General features: G+C 39.2%; 1 protein-coding gene across 4 annotated transcripts in view; it reads left to right on the plus strand.

Moving 5' to 3' along the window:
* Nucleotides 1–21,121, plus strand: part of ATP9B (ATPase phospholipid transporting 9B (putative)) — a 206,060-nt gene that overhangs the window by 81,615 nt on the left and 103,324 nt on the right. For all 4 annotated transcript variants that reach the window (XM_081253348.1, XM_081253346.1, XM_081253347.1 and 1 more), the window contains 3 exons: nucleotides 1,255–1,335; nucleotides 9,520–9,595; nucleotides 20,268–20,344. In XM_081253348.1, the coding sequence (XP_081109474.1) occupies nucleotides 1,255–1,335; nucleotides 9,520–9,595; nucleotides 20,268–20,344 (234 nt within the window). The remainder of the gene's footprint in view (nucleotides 1–1,254; nucleotides 1,336–9,519; nucleotides 9,596–20,267; nucleotides 20,345–21,121) is intronic.

Genomic DNA, 21,121 nt, shown 5'->3' on the forward strand with positions numbered 1-21,121 from the left:
TTACTGGGGGCTGGGCCTGGAGGCACCCTCTGCCTGGCACATACCACATACCAGATGCACCCCTCCATATCCCCCGCTCCCCGCAAGAGGGAAGGTGGGTGTTCAGCACGAGCCGTGTTGCTTGAATAAGTGGTTTAGGCACACACTCTCTTATCCGGGAAGGCTGGCAGCTCTCCTGGGATCCACATTCCCAGACCCCAGCCAAGGGCCAGCCTTGCAAGCAGGGCTTTCTCGGGCCTGCTGTGTTAAACTTTCTGCACGGCCCACTCGCTTGGCCGGGGCGTATTTGCAGCAAAAGTATATGCAGACTTGTTATCCTTAGACCTGGCGCAGCTGGGTGAGACCAGCCCGCACTCTTGGTGTCGGCGAGCCCTTTGGGAGGGTTGAAGCAGTGCCCGTGCACCGTCGCCAGGGAGCCCGAGCTGTCAGGTGTGCCCAGCGGCCCCTTTGGATTTCAGGCACCAGCCTCTGGCAGAAGCTCACCGGGCAGTGCGGGTTTCCTCAGCGGGAGGGGAGCCTGCGGACGCTTGTGGGAGGCTTGGGTGATCTTGTCCTCCTCTCTCTGCTCCTCCCCAGGCTCAGGGCTTTATTCCTTCTGTCATCACAGGATCCTCGTGCACCAGGCGGCAATCCTAACTGTCTCTTCAGACATCCCTTCCTCCCCAGGCCTTTCAGGTAGAAGGGTTTTAGGCAAGAAACAAAGTATTTTTTGCAGGAAAATATTTTCCTATAACTTAACCAGGAAGGCACACCATGTTCAGGGTTTGGTCAAGAGGAAGGCTGAATCCTCAGACTTTTTCAGATGGCTCTCCATAGCTCCCACCCCTTCCATCCTGAGCGTTAATCTTGGGTGTGGCCCAGGAGAGGCCACCCCCTTGCTGGGACAGCGCTCTTAGTAATCAGACCACAGCGTTAGGTGTGAGTCTCGGGAGGTGGGGCAGGCTTGCAGGCAGCGCAAGGCCCGCGGGGCAGCCCCAGTGCCGCGTGTCTTATAAGCGCCGCCGGCTGCTTCTGGCACAACCTGCCAGGGGGCAGCAGTTGTCCATTGGAGTCGGGAGGGTCCGCACACCTGTTGGCCTTAAAAACTGGTCCTTTCAGTTCTCTTCCATCCTCATCCGTAGCGTTGGCAACAAAACATAAGAAAACCGTCACTGTTGGTAAATAAGATATGAAAAGTATTCATTGGTAATTGGAAAATTTCCAAGTCATTTTGTTTAATTATTATGTAATTAATTCAGATATTCTGTTTTCCAGGACCTTTTTTCTATCAATGCTTATGTTTATGCTCAGAAGCCACAACTGGATATTCATAGTTTTGAAGGCACATTTACCAGGGTAAGTTAAGTCTTTTGTTAAACACAAATATATTCATTGTGTGAGTTAAAAGTAGCAGACCTTTATTTTGAAAAAAGTAATTAAATCAAGAATCAGTTCAAACAAGTTCTGAACTAAAAAGTGAAGACCTAGAGAATGTTTCAAGTTTTTAAATTTTCCTATAGCAAATATTTCTTTGAGGTACATTCAGTACAGTTTTTCTATTTTTAGCATATTTACTCTTTTTTAAAATTTTTTTATTTATTTATTTTTGGCTGCGTTGGGTCTTTGTTGCTGTGCATGGGCTTTCTCTAGTTGCAGTGAGCAGGGATTGCTCTTCGTTGCGGTGCGGCGGCTTCTCTTGTTTCAGAGTGTGAGCTCTAGGAGCGTGGGCTTCAGTAGTTGTGGCACGCAGGCTCAGTAGTTGTCGCTCGCGGGCTCTAGAGCGCAGGCTCAGTAGCTGTGGCCCACGGGCTTAGTTGCTCCGCGGCATGTGGGATCTTCCCGGACAAGGGACCAAACCCATGTCCCCTGCACTGGCAGGAGGATTCTTAACCACTGTGCCACCAGGGAAGTCCCAGCATATTTACTCTTGATAAGATCCTTCTCCCTTAAAATATTATGAGTCAGTAAAATGATGTAATTCAGCTATTTCAGTTTTGATTTTGGATAATGGTTAATACATTATGATATCCACATCATTTCTTGATTTTTATTAACTGGTTGGATGGATATCTGTATGTGCACTTCCATTTCCTTATATACGTATGTGTGTTTCATTGTACATTCTCTTCATTATTAATGGCGTTTTGGTATAGCCACCTACTTCTCTCTTTTTAGAGTTGATACTTTGTCCTGTAAAACCATTAAAGTCAAAGGGAAAACTCAGTATTCCTGGATTAACTGTTTCTGAGTTAGGCAGCTTTTATCTCTTTACCTTGAACGGCTACCCTGGTTGTAAGCACAGGGTGGTTCCCTGCCGGACAGTTTCCTGTGGAAGAAACAGGGAAGGGTGCTGGGGCGCTGCGGCCAAGGCCTTGGATCAGCTCCCGTGTTGTGAAGACTGTAATGATGGTGTGTGAGCCACTGGGCAAGGGCTTGATTTGATTCCGGACACATTTGGAAATTTATAAATATATTATCACCATTAGTATAAAACGATATAGAAATAAAAAGGTTAAGGGTATTAAACCTGTCATAGCCTTTACCATCCTAGTCACATTATCCTGTTGACCCTTCCCCTTCAAAGTGTGTCCCATGTGCGTACAGACTGGAATAATACAAGCCTCATTTCTTTCACCGCTTAAGATATATATTTCCTTAGTATGTTCCATATTGATGCAGCCATATAATTATCAATAGATATTTTTAAGCTAAAACTACTAAATACAGCAAGTGTAACATATTTTACTTGACAAACTGTAACTCCTAAGGGACTTTGAAATGAAGGCAGAAGTGTGTGTGTGTCTGCAGAAACAGAGAATGGCCGTGTGCTGGCTTCAGAGTATGGAGGAGACAAACCCCTTTAATCAAGGGCTGTCTGTGGAGCTCCAGCATTTCAAGACCCAGTTTAAGTACCATCATTTGGAAGGCTTCCTTGTATTCCCTTTTCTTTGATATCATTGCACTTCTGCCTGCCTTTATATTTGCCCTCGGGGCTCTATTTTGTCATTGTTATGTGCTCGTTTAGCTCTCACATGAAACCAGAAACTACTTAGGTGAATGGCTGTCTTACTTCTTCTCATAGCTCCAGTTTCTAATACAGGGCTTGGTGTATATTCAGATACCAAATACACATCTGAATGAATTGAAGAATTCTCCTATTTACAGATGATATAACTACGGCACAGTTAAAAGAAACACCAGTTTATAATCCCAAAGTGAATTGTTTCTTGAGGAATAGCACCCCACCTGTGTGGACAGGTAGGGTTGCTTCTATGTTTTAGCTCTTGTGAATGATGCTGCTATGAATATGGGAATACAGATATATCTTTGAGACCCTCCTTTTAGTTTTTTCAAGTATATACCCAGAAGTGGCATTTCTGGATCATATGATAATTCTATTTTCCATTTTTGTGGAACTGCCAAAAGTAGTTCCACAGCAGTTATACTATTTTACATTCTCACCAGCAGTGAACAGAGGGTCCAGTTTCTCCACATCCTCACCAGAACTTGTTGTTTTCTGATTTTCTGATAGTAGCCATGTTATTGGGTTTGAGAAGTTGCCTCATTTTGGTTTTGATTTGCACTTTACTAGTGATTAACAATGTTTAGCATCTTTTTATGTTCTTTATGGCCCTTTGTGTACCTTCTTTGGAGGAATGTCTATTCAGGTCCTTTGCCCATTTTCAGATTGGATTGTTTGGGTTTTTTGTTGAGTTTTAGGAGTTCTCCATATATTCTGGATATTACTTCCTTCTCAGGGACTTGATTTGTACGTATTTTCTTCCATTCTGTGAGTTGCCTTTTACTCTGCTGGTAGTGCCTTTGAAGCACAAACTTTGTTGATCTCCATGGAGTCCAGTTTGTTTATTTTTTCCATTGTTACTTGTGACTTTGCTGTTGTATCCAAAAATTCATTGCAAAACCTAATGTCATGAAGCTCTTGTTCTATGTGTTCTTCTAAGTGTTTTATTATTGTAAGTCTTGCATTTAGATCTTTGATCCCTTTTGAGTCATTTTTGTATATATTGTTAGGGAAGGGTAACTTCATCCTTTGCATATGGATATCCAGTTTCGTCAGCATCGTTTGTTGAAACGATTGTCCTTTCCCCATTGGGAGGCCTTGGCACCCTTGTCAAAACATTTAACCTTATATGCAAGGGTTTTTTCCTGGGTTCTCCACTTTATCCCATTGGTCTATATGTCTGCCTTTAGGCAGCACTATACTGTTTTGATTACTGTAACTTTGTATTACATTTTCAAATCAGGAAGTATCAGCCCTCCAGTTTAGTTTTTCTTTTTCGAGATTGTTTAGAATATTTCAGGTCCCTTGATTTTCCATATGAATCTTAGAATGGATTTTTCTATTCCTGAAAAAAATGTCATTGGGATTTTAAGGGATTGCCTTGAATCTGTAAATCACTTTGGGTAATACTGACATATTAACAATATTCAGTCTTCCCATCCATGAACATGGGATGTGTTTCCATTTATTTATGTCTTTTTTACTTTCTTTGGGAAATATTTTGTAGTTTTTATTGTACAAATCTTTCACTTCCTTGGTTAAATTAATTCCTAAATATTTTTATTGTTTTTGATGCTATTATAAGTGGAATTGTTTTTGTAATTTCTTTTTCAGATCATTCATATATAGAAAAGCAACTGATTTCTGCATGATGAGTTTGTATTCTGCTACTTTGCTGAATTCATTTATTAGATCCAACCATTTTTTTGTGAACTCTTTAGGATTTTCTACATATACGATCATAACATCTGCAAACAGAGATAATTTTGCATCTTCCTTTCCAAATTGTGCCTCTTATTTCTCTTTCCTGTACAACTGCTCTGGCTAGAACTTCCAGTATTATATAGTATGTTCAATAGTTGTGGTGAAAGCAGACATTCTGATCTTAGAGGAAAAGGTTTTAGTATTTCACCATTTGGTATCGTGTACACAGTGGGTTTTTCATATATGGCTTTTATTATGTGGAGCTAGTTAGTTCCCTTCTATTCCTAGTGTGTTGAATGTTTTTTATCATAAAAGGGTGTTGAATTTTGGCAAATGCATTTTCTGCATCAATTGAGATGATCGTGTGGGGTTTTTCTCCTCATTCTGTTAATGTGATGTATTTTGTTGATTGATATATATGTTGAACCATCGTTGCATTTCAGGAATAAATCTCACTTGGTCACAGAGTTTAATCCTTTTAATATGCTGCTGAATTTGGTTTTTTAGTATTTTGTACAGGATTTTTGCATCATTGTTCATAGAAGATATTGGTCTGTAGTTTACTTTTCTAGTAGTCTCTTAGTCTGGCTTTGATATGAGGGTTGTGCTGGTCTCACAGAGTGAGTTAAGTAGTGTCCTTCCTCTTCAATTTTTTGGAATAATTTGAGAAAGATTAATATTAATTCTTTAAATTTTTGGTAGATTTCACCAGTGAAGTCATCAGATCTAGGGCTTTTCTTTGTCAGGAGATTTTTTAGTATTGATTTAATCTCTACGAGGTATAGGTCTGTTTAGTTTTTTTATTTCTCCATGATTAGTCTTGGTAGATTTTGTGTTTTTTAGGAATTTGTCCATGTCACCTAGGTTATCCTGTTTGTTGGCGTATGGTTGTTCATAATACTCTCTTATAATCCTTTTTATTTTTTTAGAATCATAGTAATATCCCTACTTCCATTTCAGATTTTAGTAATTTGAGTCTTCCTTTTTTTCTTAGTCCATCTAACCAAAGGTTTTTCAATTTTGTTGATCTTTTTGAAGAAGTAACTTTCATATTTATTAATTTTTCCTGTTCTTTATTTTGTTTATCTCTGCTCTGTTCTTTATTTTTACCTTCCTTCTGCTACCTTTGGGTTTAGTTTGTTCTTCTTTTTCTAGTTCCTTAAGTTCTAAAGTTAGGTTGTTGATTTGAGATCTTTCCTGTTTTGGAATTTAAACAATTATAATTTGTTATAAATTATATAACTGTATAAGCTATAACTTTCCCCCTTAGCACCACTTATGCTGCATCCCATGGGTTTTTATAAATTATATTTTCCTTGTCATTTGTCTCTAAGTATTTTCTAATTTCCCTTTTCATTTTAATTCATTGTTTTTTTTTAACATCTTTATTGGAGTATAATTGCTTTACAATGGTGTGTTAGTTTCTGCTGTATAACAGAGTGAATCAGCTATACATATACATATATCCCCATATCTCCTCCCTCTTGCATCTCCCTTCCACCCTCCCTATCCCACCCCTCTAGGTGGTCACAAAGCACCGAGCTGATCTCCCTGTGCTATGTGGCTGTTTCCCACTAGCTATCTATTTTACTATTTATCTATTTGGTAGTATATATAAGTCCATGCCACTCTCTCACTTCGTCCCAGCTTACCCTTCCCCCTCCCTAATTCATTGTTTTTTAAAAAGAATGTTGTTTGATTTCTACAATTTTGTGAATTTTGTTATTAATTTCTAACTACATCTTGTCATGGTTGGAGTAGATATAGATACTTTGTATGATATCTATTTTTTAAAATCTATTGAGACTTAACTTGTGGCCTAACATAAGGTGTATCTTAGAAAGTACCCCATATGCACTTGAGAACAATGTGTATGCTGTTGTTGTGTGGAGTGTTCTATGTACGTCTGTTAGATCTAGTTGGCTTATTGTGTTAAGTTCTCTATTTCCTTACTTCAGCCTGGTTGTTCTACCCATAACTGTGAGTGGGATATAAAAGTCTTCAACTATTTCTCCCTTCAGTGCTATCAATTGTTGTTGCATATATTATCTTTCATTAGGAGCATAATAGTGTATAATTATCATATCTTTTTGCCTTATTGAACATTTAATTAATACATAATGTCTTTTGTGATCCTTTTTGATTTAACATCTGTTTTTTTCTGACATTAGTATAGCCACCCCTGCTCTCTTTTGCTCACTATTTGCAGGGAATCTCTTTTCCCATACTTTAACTTTCAACTTCTTTGTGCCTTTGGATCTAAAGTGAGTCTCTTGTAGATAGCATATAGTTGGATCATTTGTTTTTATCCATTCTGCCAATATCTGTCTTGTGATTGGTGAGTTTACTCCATTTATATTTGAAGTAATGAGTGATAAGGAGCAGTTTACTTCTGTCATTGTACTATTTGTTTTCTATATGGCCTCTAGTTTTATTGTCTCTCATTTCCTGCATTACTGTCTTGTGTTGTGTTTCGTTGATTTTTTTTTATAGTGAAATGTTTACATTTCTTTCTCATTTCCTTTTGAGTATACTCTGTAGCTGTTTTCTTTTGGGTTACCATGGGGATTACATTTAACACCCTGAAGTTATAACACTCTAATGTGAATTTGCACCAAGTTACGGTCAAGAACATATGAAAACTCTGCTCCTTCCCAGCTCTTTCCTCACCTCTTGCAGTTGTAGTTGTCACAAGATGATATCTTTATATATTGTGTCCTAAAAATATAAACTAATAATTCTTTTAAATGCGTGAGTGTCTTAACTTATGTAGAAATAAGATTTGGAGTTACAAACCAAAGTTAGAAGAATACTAGCTTTCAGAATAAGAACTTGCTTTTTTTCTCTAAATATATTAGTCTCTTAAATCATGTAGAGAAGAAAGAGTACAGTTACAAACCATTGTTACAACAATATTACTTTTCTAATTCTTCATCTTCATTGAGATCTTTAATTCTCCATGTGGTTTTGAAGACTGTCTAGTGTCCTTTTATTTCAGTCTTCAGGACTCCCTTGAGCAGTACTTCTTGCAGGGAAGGTCCAGTGGTCACCAGCTCCCCTCAGCTTCTCCCCTGCTCCCCAATTTGGCTAAGCATGAATTTTTAAAAAAATTGTTATTGGAGTATAGTTGATTTACAGTGTTCCTCAGCTTTTGTTTATCTGGGAATGTCTTGATCTCTCCCTCACTTTTGAAGGACAGTTTTGCTGGATATAGGATTCTTGGTTGACAGTTCTTTTTCTTTTAGCACTTTGTCTATACCAGTGCACTGCCTTCTGGCCTTGATAGTTTCCGATGAGAAATCTGCTAATCATTTTATTGAGGATCGCTTGTATGTGATGATTCACTTCTTTCTTGCTATTTAAGATTCTCTCTTTGTCCTTGTCTTTTGAAAGTTTGATAATAATGTGTCTTGGTGTGGGTCTCTTTCAGTTCTTACATGGATTTGATTGAGCTTCTTGAATACTTACATTCATGTCTTTCATTAACTTTGGGGGATTTCAGCCATTATTTCTTCAAATAGTCTCTCTGCCCCTTTATTTCTCTCTCTTCTTCTTCTGGGATTTCCACAATGAGTATTTTTCGTTTTTTTGTTTCCTGCAGATCCCTTAGGCCCTTTCAACTTTCTTCCGTCTTTCTTTCTCTTTCTCAGCCTCAGTAATTTCCATTGTCCTACCTTCAGGTTCACTAATTCTTTCTTCTGTCTGCCCCAAACTGCCTTCAATTCCTTTAGTGAATTTTTCATTTTGCTCATTGTACTTTTCAGCTCTTGAATTTCTTTTGGTTTCTGTTTGGGTTTTCTATTTCTTCATTCACATTTCCGCTTTGTTCATACATTGTTTTCTTGACTCTCTCCACATCTTTATGTCTTTGAACATCTTTAATATTTTTCTTTTAAAATCTTTGTCTAGTATAACTGCCATCAGATCTTTTTCAGGGATAGTTTCTGTTGATTTATATTTTTCCTTTGAATGGACCATACCGTTCTGTTGGGTTTTATGCCTTGTTATTTTTTTTATTTTTTTGATTGTGGTAGGCTCTCTCTCGGCTGAGGATCAGCCTGAGGTATAAACTTAATGTTTTCTTATGTCTTTTCTGAGCCTTTCCTTGGGCATGTGCCATCATTTTCTGTTTTTTCGTGTATATGCAGTTGTTTTTGAATGTCCTAGTCTTTAATATCTGTCTTCCAAAAGGGGAAAAAGAGAAAAACAAAGGGGGATAAACGGGGCACTCGCCCTTGAAATCCACTTGGTGGGGGAAGGGTTTGCAACAAGGGGGGAGGTGTGACAACAATGGCCACCTGCCTTTTTGGCTGCATCTCTGCCATCTTAAGCAGCATCAGAGCACAGGTTCCTGATATTGGAGGACAAGGTCCTTTTGGTCTACCCTGGCTGGCTTGTGCAAGCTGCTCTAGAAACACGTGTATGGCCTCCTGCCATGTGGCTGAGGGTGGGACGGGTAGGTGCTACATGCTAAGACCTGAAAGTCACCACAATTGACTGCAGTAACCATCCAGTGCTTCCCCTGGAACTTGTAAGCCTTCACCAGCTCTGGATTCCAAATTAGTTACATCACACAGATTCTGTCCCTGCAGTTGTGGTCCAGGTTGGGGGCCATTCCTGGTGCTTCTTGCTCCGCCATCATCCCAGAATCCTCTGTGTAAATTCCTGTCTTTTACCCCTATTTTTCACTGCCTTTTCACTGATTGTTAGCTGGATCCAGCTGGTGGACTTGTTTTAACACAATGGATATCTGAAGTATGAGTAATAAAAAAGTTGCTAATTTGCTTTTTTCTTACTTTTCTCTCCTTGAACAGGAAGATAGTGATCCACCCATTCATGAAAGTCTCAGCATAGAAAATACCTTGTGGGCAAGCACTGTTGTTGCATCAGGTGAGAAATAAGCTCTATTTTTAACATGGATTCTCACATATAGGAGATGCTTTGTGTTTTTAAGCGACCCCAAACAAATGTTTGTCAAAGTGCTTTGCACCACAGGGACCTTATTAAACATATACTCCCGTTCAGTGGGTGTGGACCAGGCCTGAGAGTCTGCATCTCAGACAAGCCCAGGGTGAGGCTTGTGCTGTTGCTCGTCACACTTGGAGGAGCTGGGCTGAAGCAGCTAAGGAGGGTGCACCCTTGTGTAGCAAGGCAGGGGCCATTTTGCTAGTTTTGACATCTGTTTCATGACAGATTTGTCAGTGTGCCTTAAAGACAGGTGGCACAGCAGAACCAGGGAAGCAAACAGTGACTTCAGAGGGCTCTGACCACTTCTCATTCATCTAACGGCTGAGGAGGTTGGTGTGGTTGCTTGTCTGTGGGGGAGAGAAGTATTAGATGAGACAGGGACCTTAGGAGGTAGATTGGGTTGGGCCTTTAGCAGCCACGATGAAGGTTCTTTTAAGTAAAATTGGAGTATGTTGGAATATTTCTAGTGGTTGAACAGAGAGGCCACTTAGATATACATTTTGTAAAGTAAATTTCTCTGAGAGGCGTTGAAAATCTAAGTGATTATCACCTTTTCAGAAAGTGGTTGACCTTGTGGATGGTACCAGGAGGTAGCAGCAGGGAGCGTTACGGGTGCTGGTGGGTAGGATGCGGGAAGTACCCAAGGGAGGAATGTCTGTCTCGGCACCTGTCACCAGTGCTGGCAGTGCTCCCCTCAGAGCACAGTCCTCCTTCTGGGGTTGTGTATGGATCTCCACTCCAGACCTGGCGCTGGGATACAGTGTGGGACAGCTTATGGTGAGAAAGAAATGAAGAAAATGAGCCAAAGGGAATTCCCTGGTGGCCTAGTGGTTAGGACTCGATGCTTTCACTGCCAGGGCCCAGGTTCATCCCCTGGTTGGGGAACTAAGGTTCTGTAAGCCGTGTGGTGCAGCCAAAAAGAAAAAGAGAGAAATCATTTCAGCTATGCTAAGTATCTCAGAAAAGTACAGGGTGCTTGAAAACAAAGAAGTGAAAACCTTACCTGGTCAGGGTCTGGAAGAGGCTTCCCTGAAGAAGAAACACGTGAACTAGATTTTAAACCACACAGATGTTCCTGGGTGAGGTGGACACTGGGGATATGTGGCAGCACTGACTTCTCAGCACTGACTGTGTGCAGAGGCCTCGTGCTGAGGGGCACAGCAGGCTGAAGACAGGGTTCCGAGGGCCATGTGCCTGGCACGTGGAGCAGGAGGGGCTCAGATCCATGCGGGGCACTTCTGCGTTTGTGCTAAGATGGGGCGTGGCTACACAGAAGGGTCAGGCAGCTCCTAGACGAGAGCACATGTCCCCTGTAGAGGACAGGGAATGAACAGTTTGTTTGTTTATTTATTTATTTATTTATTTATTTATTTGAATTTTTGAATTTTATTTTATTTATTTTTTATACAGCAGGTTCTTATAAGTTATCTATTTTATACATATTAGTGTGTATATGTCAATCCCAATCTCCCAATTCATCCCACTACCGTCCCCCCCCGCCACTTCCCCCCTTGTTGTCCATACATTTGTTCTCTACATCTGTATCTCTATTTCTGCCCTGCAAACCAGTTCATCTGTACCATTTTTCTAGGTTCCACATATATGCGTTAATATACGATATTTGTTTTTCTCTTTCTGACTTACTTCACTCTGTATGCCAGTCTCTAGATCCATCGACATCTCTACAAATGACCCAATTTCGTTCCTTTTTATGGCTGAGTAATATTCCATTATATATATGTACCACACCTTTATCCATTCATCTGTCAGTGAGCATTTAGGTTGCTTCCATGACCTGGCTATTGTAAACAGTGCTGCAGTGAACATTGGGGTGCCTGTGTCTTTTTGATTTACGGTTTTCTTTGGGTAATATGCCCAGTAGTGGCATTGCTGGGTCATATGATAATTCTATTTTTAGTTTTTTAAGGAACCTCCATACTGTTCTCCATAGTGGCTGTATCAGTTTACATTCCCACCAACAGTGTGAGAGGATTCCCTTTTCTCCACACCCTCTCCAGCATTTGTTGTTTGTAGATTTTTCTGACGATGCCCATTCTAACTGGTGTGAGGTGACACCTCACTGTAGTTTTGATGTGCATTTCTCTGCTAATTAGTGATGTTGAGCAGCTTTTCATGTGCGTCTTGGCCATCTGTATGTCTTCTTTGGAGAAATGTCTATTTAAGTCTTCTGCCCATTTTTTTATTGGGTTGTTTGTTTTTTTAAGGTTGAGCTGCATGAGCTGTTTATATATTTTGGAGATTAATCCTTTGTCTGTTGATTAGTTTGCAAATATTTTCTCCCATTCTGAGAGTTCTCTTTTCATCTTGTTTGTAGTTTCCTTTCCTTTGCAAAAGCTTTTAAGTTTCATTAGGTCCCATTTGTTTATTTTTGTTTTTATTTCCATTTCTCTAGGAGGTGGGTCAAAAAAGATCTTGCTGTGATTTATGTCAAAGAGTGTTCTTCCTATATTTTCCTCTAAGAGTTTTATAGTGTCTGGCCTTACATTTAGGTCTCTAATCCATTTTGAGTTTATTTTTGTGTATAGTGTTAGGAGTATTCTAATTTCATTCTTTTCCATGTAGCTGTCCAGTTTTCCCAGCACCACTTATTGAAGAGACTGTCTTTTCTCCATTGTATATTCTTGCCTCCTTTGTCATAGATTAGTTGACCATAGGTGCGTAGGTTTATCTCTGGGCTTTCTGTCCTGTTCCATTGATCTACATTTCTGTTTTTGTGCCAGTACCATATTGTCTTGATTACTGTAGGTTTGTAGTATAGTCTGAAGCCAGGGAGTCCGATTCCTCCAGCTCCGTTTTTTTCCCTCAAGACTGCTTTGGCTATTCGGGGTCTTTTGTGTCTCCATACAAATTTTAAGGGTTTTTTGTTCTAGTTCTGTAAAAAAATGCCACTGGTAATTTGATAGGGATTGCATTGAATCTGTAGATTGCTTTGGGTAGTAGAGTCATTTTCACAATATTGATTCTTCCAATCCAAGAACATGGTATATCTGTTTGTGTCATCTTTCATTTCTTTCATCAGTGTCTTATAGTTTCTGAGTACAGGTCTTTTACCTCCTTAGGTAGGTTTATTCCTAGATATTTTATTATTTTTGTTGCAATGGTGAATAGGATTGTTTCCTTTATTTCTCTTTGTGATCTTTCGTTGCTAGTATATAAGAATGCAAGAGGTTTCTGTGCATTAATTTTGTATCCTGCAATGTTACCAAATTCATTGATTAGCTCTAGTAGTTTTCTGGTGGCATCTTTAGGATTCTCTATGTATAGTATCATGTCATCTGCAAACAGTGACAGTTTTACTTTTTCTTTTCCAATTTGTATTCCTTTTATTTCTTTTTCTTCTCTGATTGCCGTGGTTAGGACTTCCAAAACTATGTTGAATAACAGTGGTAAGAGTGGACATCTTGTCTTGTTCCTGATCTTAGAGGGAATGCTTTCAGTTTTTCACCATTGAGAATGATGTTTGCTGTGGGTTTTTTCTATATGGTCTTTATTATGTTGAGGTAGGTTCCCTCTATGCCCACTTTCTGGAGAGTTTTTATCATAAATGGGTGTTGAATTTTGTCAAAAGCTTTCTCTGCATCTGTTGAGATGATCATATGGTTTTTCTTCTTCAATATGTTAATATGGTTTATCACATTGATTGATTTGCATATATTGAAGAATCCTTGCATCCCTGGGATAAATCCCACTTGATCATGGTGTATGATTCTTTTTTTTTTTTTTTTTTTTTTTTTTTTTGCGGTGCGCGGGCCTCTCACTGCTGTGGCCTCTCCCGTCGCTGAGCACAGGCTCCGGACACGCAGGCCCAGTGGCCATCGCTCACGGGCCCAGCTGCTCCGCGGCATGTGGGATCCTCCCGCACCGGGACACGAACCCATGTCCCCTGCATCAGCAGGTGGACTCTCAACCACTGCGCCACCAGGGAAGCCCTGTATGATCCTTTTAATGTGTTGTTGCATTCTGTTTGCCAGTATTTTGTTGAGGATTTTTGCATCTATATTCATCAGTGATTTTGGTGTGTAATTTTCTTTTTTTGTAACATCTTTGTCTGGTTTTGGTATGAGGGTGATGGTGGCCTCATAGAATGAGTTTGGGATTGTTCCTTCCTCTGCAATTTTGTGGAAGAATTTGAGAAGGATGGGTGTTAGCTCTTCTCTAAATGTTTGATAGAATTCACCTGTCAAGCCATCTGGTCTTGGACTTTTGTTTGTTGGGAGATTTTAAATCACGGTTTCAATTTCATTCCTTGTGATTGCTCTGTTCGTATTTTCTATTTCTTCTTGGTTCAGTCTTGGAAGGGTATACCTTTCTAAGAATTTGTCCATTTCTTCCAGATTATCCATTTTATTGGCACAGAGTTGCTTGTAGTACTCTCTTATGATGCTTTGTATTTCCGCGGTGTCCGTTGTAACTTCTCCTTTTCCATTTCTAATTTTATTTTATTTTTTTAATTTATTTATTTATTTATTTTTGGCTGTGTTGGGTCTTCGTTTCTATGCGAGGGCTTTCTCTAGTTGCAGCAAGCGGGGGCCACTCTTTGTCGCGGTGTGCGGGCCTCTCGCTATCGCAGCCTCTCTTGTTGCGGAGCACAGGCTCCAGACGCACAGGCTCAGCAGTTGTGGCTCATGGGCCTAGTTCCTCCGCAGCATGTGGGATCCTCCCAGACCTGGGCTTGAGCCCATGTCCTCTGCATTGGCAGGCAGACTCTCAACCACTGCGCCACCAGCGAAGCCCCTCTAATTTTATTGATTTGAGTCCTCTCTTTTTCTTGATGAGTCTGGCTAAAGGTTTATCAATTTTGTTTATCTTCTTAAAGAACCAGCTTTTAGTTTTATTGATGTTTGCTATTGTTTTCTTTGTTTCTATTTCATTTATTTCTGCTCTGATATTTATGATTTCTTTCCTTCTAGTAACTTTGGGTTTTGTTTGTTCTTTCTCTAGTTCCTTTAGGTGTAAGTTTAGATTGTTTATTTGAGATTTTTCTTGTTTCTTGAGATCGGCTTGTATTGCTATAAACTTCCCTCTTAGAACTGCTTTTGCTGCATCCCATAGGTTTTGGATTGTCGTATTTTCATTGTCATTTGTCTCTAGGTATTTTTTGATTTCCTCTTTGATTTCTTCAGTGATCTTTTCATTATTTAGTAATGTTTTGTTTAGCCTCCATGTGTTTGTGTTTTTTACGTTTCTTTCCCTGTAATTTATTTCTAATCTCATAGCGTTGTGGTAGGAAAAGATGCTTGATATGATTTCAGTTTTCTTAAATTTACCGAGGCTTGATTTGTGACCCAAGATGTGATCTATCCTAGAGGGTGTTCCGTGTGCACTTGAGAAAAAAATGTAATCTGCTGTTTTTGGATGGAATGTCCTTTAAATATCAATCAAATCTATCTGGCCTACTGTGTCATTTAAAGCTTGTGTTTCCTTATTCATTTTCTGGCTGGATGATTTGTCCATTGGTGTTACTGAGCTGTTAAAGTTCCCCACTATTATTGTGTTACTGTCGATTTCCTCTTTTATAGCTGTTAGCAGTTGCCTTATGTATTGAGGTGCTCCTATGTTGGGTACATATATATTTATGATTGTTATATCTTCTTCTTGGATTGATGCCTTGATCATTATGTAGTGTCCTTCCTTGTCTCTTGTAACATTCTTTATTTTAAAGTCTTCTTGATCTGATATAAGTATTGCTACTCCAGCTTTCTTTTGATTTCCATTTGCATGGAATATCTTTTTCCATCCCCTCACTTTCAGTCTGTATGTGTCACTAGGTCTGGAGTGGGTCTCTTACAGACAGCATATAGATGGGTCTTGTTTTTGTATCCATTCAGTGAGCCTGTGTCTTTTGGTTGGAGCATTTAATCCATTCACATTTAAGGTAATTATTGATATGTATGTTCCTATTACCATTTTCTTAATTGTTATGGGTTTGTTTTTGTAGGTCCTTTTCTTCTCTTGTGTTTCCCGCTTAGAGAAGTTCCTTTAGCATTTGTTGTAGAGCTGGTTTGGTGGTGCTGAATTCACTTAGCTTTTGCTTGTCTGTAAAGCTTTTGATTTCTCCGTCGAATCTGAATGAGATCCTTGGGGGATAGAGTAATCTTGGTTGTAGGTTCTTCCCTTTCATAACTTTAAATATATTGTGCCACTCCCTTCTGGCTTGTAGAGCTTCTGCTAGAAATCAGTTGTTAACCTTATGGGAGTTCCCTTGTATGTTATTTGTCATTTTTCCCTTGTTGCTTTCAATAATTTTTCTTTGTCTTTAATTTTTTCAGTTTGATTATTATGTGTCTCAGCATGTTTCTCCTTGGGTTTATCCTGCCTGGGACTCTCTGTGCCTCCTGGACTTGGGTGGCTAGTTCCTTTCCCATGTTAGGGAAATTTTCGACTGTAATCTCTTCAAATATTTTCTAGGGTTATTTCTCTCTCTTCTTCTTCTTCTGGGACTCCTAAAATGTGAATGTTGTTGCATTTAATGTTGTCCCAGAGGTCTCTTAGGCTGTCTTCATTTCTTTTCATTCTTGTTTCTTTATTCTGTTCTGTGGCAGTGAATTCCACCATTCTGTCTTCCAGGTCACTTATCTGTTCTTCTGCCTCAGTTTTTCTGCTATTGATTCCTTCTAGTGTATTTTTCATTTCAGTTATTGTATTGTTCATCTCTGTTTTTTTGTTCTTTAATTCTTCTAGGTCTTTGTTCTTTAATTCTTCTAGGTCTTTGTTAAACATTTTTTGTATCTTCTTGATCTTTGCCTCCATTCTTTTTCTGAGGTCCTGGATCATCTTCACTATCATTATTCTGAATTCTTTTTCTGGAAGGTTGCCTATCTCCACTTCATTTAGTTGTTTTTCTGGAGTTTTACCTTGTTCCTTCAGTTAGTTGTTTTTCTGGACTTTTATCTTGTTCCTTCACATCCTCTGCCTTTTCATTTTGTCTATCTTTCTGTGAATGTGGTTTTCCTTCCACAGGCTGCAGAACTGTGGTTCTTCTTCAGAGACAAAGTTTTGCACTAGTGTTTTACATCATTAAAAGAGCATGATAGCAAACATAATTTTAGTAGGTGGAGATTCTCTTCAGGTAGTAGATGTTGGTTTTTTGTCATGATGAATTTTTAAAATTTCTCACCATAAAATGAGAGCGGAAGTAAGTGTAGCACAGCGTGAGAGACATCAGAGGGGGCAGGCCAGTCCTTCTTGAGGTCCAGGTAAGGGCTGTGGCTCAGAAGGCCCACCATCGTTAGCAGGGCCACGTACCCAGGATTTGATTCCAGGGGTGCCGTCCTCCATGGCCTTTGCCCTTCAGCACTTAGCATGTAATAGTTTATAGGAAAATACTTACAACATACCACATTTACATACCTGGTCACAGATTTTACATTTTCTGTATCTAGTTGTATCTAGCTATTGTATCCTATTTTTTTCATCATGTTGATATTTATTCTTTTTAATAAAGGATCAAGATTGAGTTCACTCATAAAGATATTTGAAGATTCTCTTTTTCTTTTTAAATTTATTTCATCTTTTGTTTCCTTATGTTAGAATGTTGTTACTGATCCCCAGTACTATTGATTTTTGGCCTCTCTCCTCAAAGAGCCAGAAGCAACCGAAGCTGGAGGCTTGAGGTATCTTAGATAATTCACTGTGCACAGTGTTCATCTCCTGACTTTCATTCTCAGGATGACCTTGGCAAGTGGTAGCTCCTAGTTGTGAACTTCGGCAACACAGACACAAATGTAGGCATTATAACACGTTTGTCACATAGGTAACCCTTTCTTATTCTTCCAGAGATAGAATTCAGTGGCCAGAGTATTGTATCTTCTGAGAGAGTACTTAGGTTGTTTAAAACAATCGTTCCACAAGTTCAAATAAAGTGCCTTTAATTTTAAATTTTGTTCAGTCATTTTTAAAATGCAAGCTTTTTTCATGTATTTCAAACCTTTTAACACATGCTTAACTCTACTTAAAAGCCTATTAATGTACTAGACTCTATATATAACCAGACTTCTGTATACTGAGATATGTTTGAAATACTTTGGATTTCCAGGAGTAATACAAGGGCTCTTATCTTCTTTACACTTGATTACAAGTTGAGAAGGAAAGACCAGAATTTTTAGAAATTTTATTCTTTAAAAGTTATGTGTCACTACTATATTTAAAATAGATAACTAATAAAGACCTACTGTATAGCACAGAGAACTCTACTCAGTACTCTGTACTGACTTATATGGGAAAAGACTCTAAAAAAGAGCGGGTATATGTAGATGTATAACTGGTTCACTTTGCTGTACCCCTGAAACTAACACAACATCGTAAACCAACTCTGCCCCAATACAGATTTAAAAAAAAAAAGTTATGTGTCGATTGAATTCAGGTTGCCTCCTGGTGAAGTGAGCTCAGGCCTTCCTCTCTGGCTGTAGAAACCAAACGCATGGGAGTAAGGACTCAAGTTGACACAGACAGACAGACAGACACAAGGACTGAGGGCACCAGAGAGGGACAAACACAACTTCCCAGGGTGCCATGCTTCTTCTCCTTGTTGGTTCAGAGAACCAGGAAACTTGCCATGTTTCAGTAATAGGTGGATATGGGAGCATTCCGATCTTAAGTTGCCGAGAGCCTGGAAGGAAGGATGAGTCCTCTAGAGTCTGCTGGACGTATGTGCCCAGATGGGGGTCCAGGCCGAGCCCCAGAGCAGGACTGCAGGTTCTGTGCGCAGAGTCAGGGGTCCAGGGCTGATACGGATGGTGAAGAATACAGAAAATGAGAGTAAACTTTTGGAAAATTTATAAGAATTTGATGAAGGAATTTAATGTTAAGAAGATTGGGACATATGTTTTGTCGAATTATTTTTGTTATTTGTTTCTCTTGATAATTTATCGATGTGGTATTTTGCAAAACTAGGCCTTGTGACTGATTAGAAATTTAAAAGTAAAACCTGTACCACACATAGTTTGCATGGCTTCTGCTTTAGAGAAAACTTAGTATCTGGGATCGGCCAGCAGGGGAACCTGTCCCACTCGGGCGTCACTCGAGGGGCCGGACCCAGAGAGCTCTGGTGCAGGGACACAAAAGCAGCATGGAGGCTGAGAGGCAGGAGCAGTGGGGGAGCAGGAACGCACACCAGCCTGCAGCTTATGATTCAAAACAGGTTCATGTTGCTGCTTCTCAAGCTTCGATCTCATGGGGCAGTTTTTGTGGGCTGGGAAGTGGGCGAGCAAACTCGGTTCCTCACTTCTGTGGTCTTGCTCCTTGATGCTCCTGATGCGCCGTTTGGAGCCCAGCTCAGTACAGATGTCACCAGTCGCTCTCTGTGTCCTCCGCTGGTGGAGTGGGGGTCCATAGTCACATGGGGCCACTCTGCTTTGAAAAGCACAGTAAATGCAAGCCTCACAGCTTCCCAGGGCACACAATTAAAAAGGGGAAAAAAAGAAATGCTTATTCTAAAAAAGAGCAAACATGTAACCTCTGTAGGTGTCACTGCCGAGCAGTACGTACCCTGACATCTTCTGTCTCCCTGGGCGTTCCGTGGAGGAGGCTTTTGGTGGTGTGCTGAGATGTGTGGTGCACAGCTGTCATTGTTACGTAGACCCGAGATCACCTCGGTCACATTTACTCCACGGGTCCTGCCTTAAGACTCACTAAATTCCACACATTACATTAATGTGACATCAAAGAGTTTTTGTATAATTATTAGGGTTAATTCTGCAGTGGTTGTTGATTTCAGTGAGTATTATGGATATATCATCTTTCTCACCTTAATTGTGTTTCTCACCTTCAAATTTTGTGAAAATTAGAAATATAAATTATGCACAGCAGCAGTTCTAGAGGCGGACATCCATGGTTTTTAATTTGACATTCCAGAGATGAATGCCTCTGATCTGAGCCTTTGTAATGTATAGGTCGTTCTAGGGGTATTTTACTGTTCTTTTATCTTAAGTTTGATAGACCACAAAATGATCCTTTCTTCTTAACATGTACAATTAGAAAACCAAACTTTCAGGAGACAGGAATAAAAGAGACATAACATATAAATTCAGAATCAAATATTGTCTTTATAATACTTCTCTTACCGTTTTCATTGTCTGTGTCCTGAAATGTGAGCAAAGGCTCTTGTACCTGGTTGTCCTGCATCTTTACAGTGAAAGCATGCTCTCAGACTCTTGTTCAGAGAAACTGCGCCCCCCCCCACCCGGTACCATCTTGTTTGGGATCACATGAATTGATCAGTTAGAATGTAAGCTCCCTTAATGTAGCTTCAGTGTTAGAGTTACCATTTTAATAGGCATTAATGAATGAACAGTGTCACGCTTTCTGTTGCCAGTGAAAAGAATATTAGTACATTTTCTAATGTTTTGTGTAGGTAAATTAGTATCACTTAAGAAATCATGTGAGTTTTTCAAAGTTTATTTTTAAAGTTGAGATTGGATTTTCTTGAACTACTGAAATTAAATATGCTGTTGGATAAATCTATATAAAATCAAATGGTGTCATAATATTTTCCATCAAAACAATTAATTAGCAAGTGTTACTTCTGTGCATATCCTTCAAGTTTCTCTGTAAGGACCACTTTTGTGTTTTGCAGGTACTATAATAGGTGTTGTCATTTATACTGGAAAAGAGACTCGAAGTGTAATGAACACATCCCATCCAAAAAATAAGGTAGGCTAGCTTGAGGACCGACTGCTTGACTGAACTCACCTCCTCCTTTCAGTGAGAGAACACGTGTAGTTCTGAGTAGCTTGTTTGTGAAACAGAGTTTCAAAATGTTGGTGATTCAGGATATGAATTCTCTGTGTTTGTATAACAGCATGCTCGTGTAGAAGAATTTTCAAAACTATTTTTTCTTGGCTAATCAGAGTTTTGTATGTCTCTTAAATTTTCATTGTTGTATATATAATTTGCCCATAATTTAACAGTTAATTGTGGGTCTTTTAATTTCTCCTCAATCTATTTATTTTATAATTTGCACTCTATTTTTATGTTGATGGTTCTTTTTTAAAATAAAGGAAGCTATATTAATGTTTTTATGGTATGTAATTTGATAGTGTTTTATTGTTAAACCAGTTTTATTTGTTATTTCCATTTCAGAAGAAGCATATTGAAAACCAGATTTTAGTTTTTAGACTGCTTGATTATATTCCTAAATTAATTATATTCCTGTTATAGTCCTAAAATTGTTATTTATGCAGTCATCGTGTGTGTAAGTTAAATCATAACAAAAAGTTAGTTTGAATTCTCAGTAGTTATGATTTGAATAACACATTTTGTATCAAGCCGTAATATGTGTTAATATCTACTGAGTGAGAAGCTCTTTCTAACTGTGCATTTTACTCACTTTTCTTTGAAATATAATTTGTGTGTATCTAAGTAGAGCAAAAAAATCCTCTCATGGAGTCACATCTTGCTTTGTGAGTAATTCATAGGAAAGGTTGTCTT

Source organism: Mesoplodon bidens, assembly GCF_964165515.1.
Source record: "Mesoplodon bidens genome assembly, chromosome: 13".
In the NCBI taxonomy this organism is placed as follows: Eukaryota; Metazoa; Chordata; class Mammalia; order Artiodactyla; family Ziphiidae; genus Mesoplodon; species Mesoplodon bidens.